Source organism: Oncorhynchus kisutch, unplaced genomic scaffold (assembly GCF_002021735.2).
Source record: "Oncorhynchus kisutch isolate 150728-3 unplaced genomic scaffold, Okis_V2 Okis04b-Okis11a_hom, whole genome shotgun sequence".
NCBI lineage: Eukaryota > Metazoa > Chordata > Actinopteri > Salmoniformes > Salmonidae > Oncorhynchus > Oncorhynchus kisutch.
The window spans coordinates 10,989,522-10,996,865 of NW_022261981.1; the positions used below are offsets into that span (position 1 = coordinate 10,989,522).

General features: G+C 46.1%; 1 protein-coding gene across 1 annotated transcript; it reads right to left on the reverse strand.

Moving 5' to 3' along the window:
- Nucleotides 1-673: 673 nt before the first annotated feature.
- Nucleotides 674-7,239, reverse strand: LOC116359727 (ryanodine receptor 2). The gene is made up of 3 exons (XM_031813096.1): nt 7,060-7,239; nt 3,473-3,594; nt 674-1,326 (listed from the first exon to the last, which is right to left on the reverse strand). Exons 1-3 carry the CDS (start codon nt 7,183-7,185, stop codon nt 1,020-1,022), a joined length of 555 nt encoding a protein of 184 aa, XP_031668956.1. The 5' UTR covers nt 7,186-7,239; the 3' UTR covers nt 674-1,019.
- Between the last annotated feature and the right edge of the window lie 105 nt (nt 7,240-7,344).

Sequence of the window (7,344 nt, forward strand, 5' to 3'; positions counted from 1 at the left end):
TGTATCATAGTGTATCCTCATACATAGTGTCATAGTATATCATAGTGTATCATAGAGTATCATAGTGTATCATTGTGTATCATATTGTATCATATAGTAGCATAGTCTATCATAGTGTATCCTCATACTAGTGTATCATAGTGTATCCTCATACATATTGTATCATAGTGTATCCTCATACATAGTATATCATAGTGTATCATAGTGTATCCTCATACATAGTGTATCATAGTATATCATATTGTATCATAGTGTATCCTCATACATAGTGTATCATAGTATATCATAGTGTATCATAGAGTATCATAGTGTATCATAGTGTATCATATTGTATCATAGAGTATCATAGTCTATCATAGTGTATCCTCATACATAGTGTATCATAGTGTATCCTCATACATAGTGTATCATAGTGTATCATTGTGTATCCTCATACATAGTGTATCATAGTGTATCATAGTGTATCATCATACATAGTGTATCATAGTGTATCCTCATACATAGTGTATCATAGTGTATCATAGTGTATCCTCATACATAGTGTATCATAGTGTATCATAGTGTATCCTCATACATAGTGTATCATAGTGTATCATAGTGTATCCTCATACATAGTGTATCATAGTGTATCATGCAGTGTTATGACTTCTCTCTACAGGAGAAACAGGGATGTGATCTGCAGTGTCATGACTGCTCTCTAACAGGAGAGACAGAGAAACAGGGATGTGATCTGCAGGGTCATGACTGCTCTCTAACAGGAGAGACAGAGAAACAGGGATGTGATCTGCAGTGTCATGACTGCTCTCTAACAGGAGAGACAGAGAAACAGGGATGTGTTCTGCAGTGTCATGGCTGCTCTCTAACAGGAGAGACAGAGAAACAGGGATGTGATCTGCAGTGTCATGACTGCTCTCTAACAGGAGAGACAGAGAAACAGGGATGTGTTCTGCAGTGTCATGACTGCTCTTTAGAGTGAAACACTAAAATATCCCCGGACAGGAAGAGATGGAGGGACGTAATCAAGGCTTTACGCACCACTTGGCACAATGAGGCCCAAGTAAGTAAATGGCTGTTTTGTGATGTTCTTCCCTCTGTCCCTGATGATGTGAAATATAACCCCCAGCATGCTCTTTGTTCTCTACCTCTTCCTGGAAGAGGTTCTGTCGGTTCTTTAGGGCTCGGAGGCGGTTCTGTTTGTCCTCGTGCTCCAGGTGCTCGTCAGGGGGCTGGAAGTAGCCAATCAGATCCTGCAGACTCAAACTGACCGACTCGATCGGCAGGTCGAGTGTCGAGGTCTTTCCTTTTTTACTGAGGGTGTCCAGACCCCTGGAACACAGAGAGAGACGTTACTGAGGGTGTCCAGACCCCTGGAACACAGAGAGAGACGTTACTGAGGGTGTCCAGACCCCTGGAACACAGAGAGAGACGTTACTGAGGGTGTCCAGACCCCTGGAACACAGAGAGAGACGTTACTGAGGGTGTCCAGACCCCTGGAACACAGAGAGAGACGTTACTGAGGGTGTCCAGACCCCTGGAACACAGAGAGAGAGACGTTACTGAGGGTGTCCAGACCCCTGGAACACAGAGAGAGACGTTACTGAGGGTGTCCAGACCCCTGGAACACAGAGAGAGAGACGTTACTGAGGGTGTCCAGACCCCTGGAACACAGAGAGAGAGACGTTACTGAGGGTGTCCAGACCCCTGGAACACAGAGAGAGAGAGAGACGTTACTGAGGGTGTCCAGACCCCTGGAACACAGAGAGAGAGAGAGACGTTACTGAGGGTGTCCAGACCCCTGGAACACAGAGAGAGAGAGATGTTACTGAGGGTGTCCAGACCCCTGGAACACAGAGAGAGAGAGAGACGTTACTGAGGGTGTCCAGACCCCTGGAACACAGAGAGAGAGGCGTTACTGAGGGTGTCCAGACCCCTGGAACACAGAGAGAGAAGTTACTGAGGGTGTCCAGACCCCTGGAACACAGAGAGAGACGTTACTGAGGGTGTCCAGACCCCTGGAACACAGAGAGAGAAGTTACTGAGGGTGTCCAGACCCCTGGAACACAGAGAGAGACGTTACTGAGGGTGTCCAGACCCCTGGAACACAGAGAGAGACTGCAGTGTGTATCCCCATGTTTCACCTAGAGGAGTGTGTACTGTGTGTCTCCATGTTTCACCTAGAGGAGTGTGTGTCTCCATGTTTCACCTAGAGGAGTGTGTGTCCCCATGTTTCACCTAGAGGAGTGTGTATCCCCATGTTTCACCTAGAGGAGTGTGTGTCTCCATGTTTCACCTAGAGGAGTGTGTACTGTGTATCTCCATGTTTCACCTAGAGGAGTGTGTGTCCCCATGTTTCACCTAGAGGAGTGTGTACTGTGTGTCCCCATGTTTCACCTAGAGGAGTGTGTCCCCATGTTTCACCTAGTGAAGTGTGTGTCTCCATGTTTCACCTAGAGGAGTGTGTGTCTCCATGTTTCACCTAGAGGAGTGTGTACTGTGTGTCTCCATGTTTCACCTAGAGGAGTGTGTACTGTGTGTCCCCATGTTTCACCTAGAGGAGTGTGTACTGTGTGTCTCCATGTTTCACCTAGTGGAGTGTGTGTCTCCATGTTTCACCTAGAGGAGTGTGTATCCCCATGTTTCACCTAGAGGAGTGTGTACTGTGTGTCTCCATGTTTCACTAGAGGACTGTGTGTCTCCATGTTTCACCTAGAGGAGTGTGTGTCTCCATGTTTCACCTAGAGGAGTGTGTGTCTCCATGTTTCACCTAGAGGAGTGTGTGTCCCCATGTTTCACCTAGAGGAGTGTGTACTGTGTGTCTCCATGTTTCACCTAGTGGAGTGTGTGTCTCCATGTTTCACCTAGTGGAGTGTGTATCCCCATGTTTCACCTAGTGGAGTGTGTATCCCCATGTTTCACCTAGAGGAGTGTGTGTCTCCATGTTTCACCTAGAGGAGTGTGTACTGTGTGTCTCCATGTTTCACCTAGAGGAGTGTGTACTGTGTGTCTCCATGTTTCACCTAGAGGAGTGTGTACTGTGTGTCTCCATGTTTCACCTAGAGGAGTATGTACTGTGTGTCTCCATGTTTCACCTAGAGGAGTGTGTGTCCCCATGTTTCACCTAGAGGAGTGTGTGTCTCCATGTTTCACCTAGAGGAGTGTGTGTCTCCATGTTTCACCTAGAGGAGTGTGTACTGTGTGTCTCCATGTTTCACCTATAGGAGTGTGTACTGTGTGTCTCCATGTTTCACCTAGAGGAGTGTGTACTGTGTGTCCCCATGTTTCACCTAGAGGAGTGTGTACTGTGTGTCTCCATGTTTCACCTAGAGGAGTGTGTGTCTCCATGTTTCACCTAGAGGAGTGTGTATCTCCATGTTTCACCTAGAGGAGTGTGTGTCTCCATGTTTCACCTAGAGGAGTGTGTACTGTGTATCCCCATGTTTCACCTAGAGGTGTGTGTACTGTGTATCCCCACCTGATGAATCGGTTGAACAGGAAGACGGTACTGCGTATGACCCGTGCGGTACGGGACTCCTCGTGTTGTGAGCGGGACAGGGTCAACCCATCGTCCATGTGACCCTCGTGGTGCATGATGGCCTGAAACAGACACATTGTCACGTTCTGCAGATGTTGAGACAGAACAGGAGAGGTTTTCTTACACGGTTAGCTTTGACACTGTTAGCTTAGCATTGAGACAGAATGGGAGGTTTCTGACTGTTATCTTTGACACTGTTAGCTTAGCATTGAGACAGAATGGGCGGTTTCTGACTGTTATCTTTGACACTGTTAGCTTTGCATTGAGACAGAACGGGAGGTTTCTGACTGTTATCTTTGACACTGTTAGCTTAGCATTGAGACAGAATGGGAGGTTTCTGACTGTTATCTTTGACACTGTTAGCTTAGCATTGAGACAGAACGGGAGGTTTCTGACTGTTATCTTTGACACTGTTAGCTTAGCATTGAGACAGAATGGGTGAATTTCTGACACAGTTAGCTTAGCATAATGGCTACGCCCAAAACATCATTACACCACACTACAAATGCACACGACTCAGAGGTTAAACTGAACCTCTCTCATCAGAACATGTCCCTCACTGAAAACCCATCTGGTTGAAAGATAAATGTCACATCCGCAAACAGGGAGACAGAAAGGCTGGCTCTTTGACACTGTTAGCTTAGCATAATAATGCTAATGGTTTTATTCATCAGAATGAGTGTGTTTCTGACACGGTTAGCTTAGCCTAATGGCTTTAATTATATGATATAAGCGTAGCTTAATGGTTTAATTCCAGCGAGACAGCCTGGAGCTGATTGAGAAGAGCTCGTTAGGAAGACATTTATAAAAGTCTGTGAGTCATAACTGCTCCTGCTAGACGCCGGGATGTTAGTCGACCGGCTGAGGAAACCATGGAGACGAGCTGAGACCAGACACCTTCTCCTGGGGACCAGGCTGGGTCCTACAGTATCCTCTCTATAGACTAGATAACTTCTCCTGGGGACCAGGCTGGATCCGACAGTATCCTCTCTAGATAACCTCTCCTGGGGACCAGGCTGGGTCCGACAGTATCCTCTCTAGATAACTTCTCCTGGGGACCAGGCTGGGTCCTACAGTATCCTCTCTAGATAACCTCTCCTGGGGACCAGGCTGGGTCCTACAGTATCCTCTCTAGATAACCTCTCCTGGGGACCAGGCTGGGTCCTACAGTATCCTCTCTAGATAACCTCTCCTGGGGACCAGGCTGGATCCGACAGTATCCTCTCTAGATAACCTCTCCTGGGGACCAGGCTGGGTCCTACAGTATCCTCTCTAGATAACCTCTCCTGGGGACCAGGCTGGATCCGACAGTATCCTCTCTAGATAACCTCTCCTGGGGACCAGGCTGGGCCCTACAGTATCCTCTCTAGATAACCTCTGCTGGGGACCAGGCTGGGTCCTACAGTATCCTCTCTAGATAACTTATCCTGGGGACCAGGCTGGGCCCTACAGTATCCTCTCTATAGACTAGATAACCTCTCCTGGGGACCAGGCTGGGCCCTACAGTATCCTCTCTCGATAACTTCTCCTGAGAGACCAGAAAATAGCTGTGCAGCAACGCTCCCCCATCCATCCTGACAGAGCTTGAGGGGATCTGCAGAGAACAATGGGAGAAACTCCCCAAATACAGGTGTGCCAAGCTTGTAGCGTCATACCCAAGAAGATTCGAGGCTGTAATCACTGCCAAAGGTGCTTCAACAAAGTCCTGAGTAAAGGGTCTGAAAACTTATTTAAATGTGAAATTTCAGTTGTGTTTTTTTATTCATTTGTAAGAATTTGCTTTGTCATTATGGGGTATTGTGATGTCATTATGGGGTATTGTGATGTCATTATGGGGGTATTATGATGTCATTATGGGGTATTGTGATGTCATTATAGGGTATTGTGATGTCATTATGGGGTATTGTGATGTCATTATAGGGTATTGTGATGTCATTATCGGGTATTGTGATGTCATTATGGGGTATTGTGATGTCATTATGGGGTATTGTGATGTCATTATGGGGTATTGTGATGTCATTATGGGGTATTGTGATGTCATTATGGGGTATCGTGATGTCATTATGGGGTATCGTGATGTCATTATGGGGTATTGTGATGTCATTATGGGGTATTGTGATGTCATTATGGGGTATTGTGTGTAAAATGATGAGGGAACCAAAACTATTTAATCCATTTTAGAATAAGGCTGTAAAGTAACAAAACGTGGAACAAGTCAAAGGGGTCTGAATACTTTCTGGATGCTCTGCACCGTATGTTGATTTATGTGTGGGGATAGCCTGGATAAACCAGACTGAATGCACCGTATGTTAATTTATGTGTGGGCATAGCCTGGATAAACCAGACTGAATGCTCTGCACCATATGTTGATTTATGTGTGGGGATAGCCTGGATAAACCAGACTGAATGCTCTGCACCGTATGTTAATTTATGTGTGGGGATAGCCTGGATAAACCAGACTGAATGCTCTGCACCGTATGTTAATTTATGTGTGGGCATAGCCTGGATAAACCAGACTGAATGCTCTGCACCATATGTTGATTTATGTGTGGGGATAGCCTGGATAAACCAGACTGAATGCTCTGCACCGTATGTTAATTTATGTGTGGGGATAGCCTGGATAAACCAGACTGAATGCTCTGCACCGTATGTTAATTTATGTGTGGGGATAGCCTGGATAAACCAGACTGAATGCTCTGCACCATATGTTGATTTATGTGTGGGGATAGCCTGGATAAACCAGACTGAATGCACCGTATGTTAATTTATGTGTGGGGATAGCCTGGATAAACCAGACTGAATGCACCGTATGTTAATTTATGTGTGGGGATAGCCTGGATAAACCAGACTGAATGCTCTGCACCGTATGTTAATTTATGTGTGGGGATAGCCTGGATAAACCAGACTGAATGCTCTGCAACCGTATGTTAATTTATGTGTGGGGATAGCCTGGATAAACCAGACTGAATGCTCTGCACCATATGTTGATTTATGTGTGGGGATAGCCTGGATAAACCAGACTGAATGCACCGTATGTTAATTTATGTGTGGGGATAGCCTGGATAAACCAGACTGAATGCACCGTATGTTAATTTATGTGTGGGGATAGCCTGGATAAACCAGACTGAATGCACCGTATGTTAATTTATGTGTGGGCATAGCCTGGATAAACCAGACTGAATGCACCGTATGTTAATTTATGTGTGGGGATAGCCTGGATAAACCAGACTGAATGCACCGTATGTTAATTTATGTGTGGGGATAGCTGGATAAACCAGACTGAATGCTGAGATCACAATGGTCAGGCTACCTCACACATCTACCTTCAACCAGGCTATTGTGGGTCAGAGTAGCAGAGAGGAGATGAGACAGTGATGTGCTGTACCATATGTTAATGATCAGGCTGTTCTGTATTGTGGGTCAGAGTAGCAGAGAGGAGATGAGACAGTGATGTGCTGTACCATATGTTAATGATCAGGCTGTTCTGTATTGTGGGTCAGAGGAGCAGAGAGGAGATGAGACTGTACCTTTCTCTGCACGCCACCCATGCGTGCACACTTAGCGTCCATGGCCTGGTAGGTGAGCCACAGACAGGTGTCCACATGTTGGATATAACACACTGAGTCCCCATACTTGATATCAGGAACACCCATGCCATCCACCTCCTTCTTTGGCCCCAAGTCCAGCTTTTCCTGGAGAAGGAATGGAGATGAGACATGATGATTAATGAACATCATTTATAATACAAGGGACAAGTTCAGTATGAAGCACCTCTCTCTCTCTCTCTCTCTCTCTCTCTCTCTCTCTCTCTC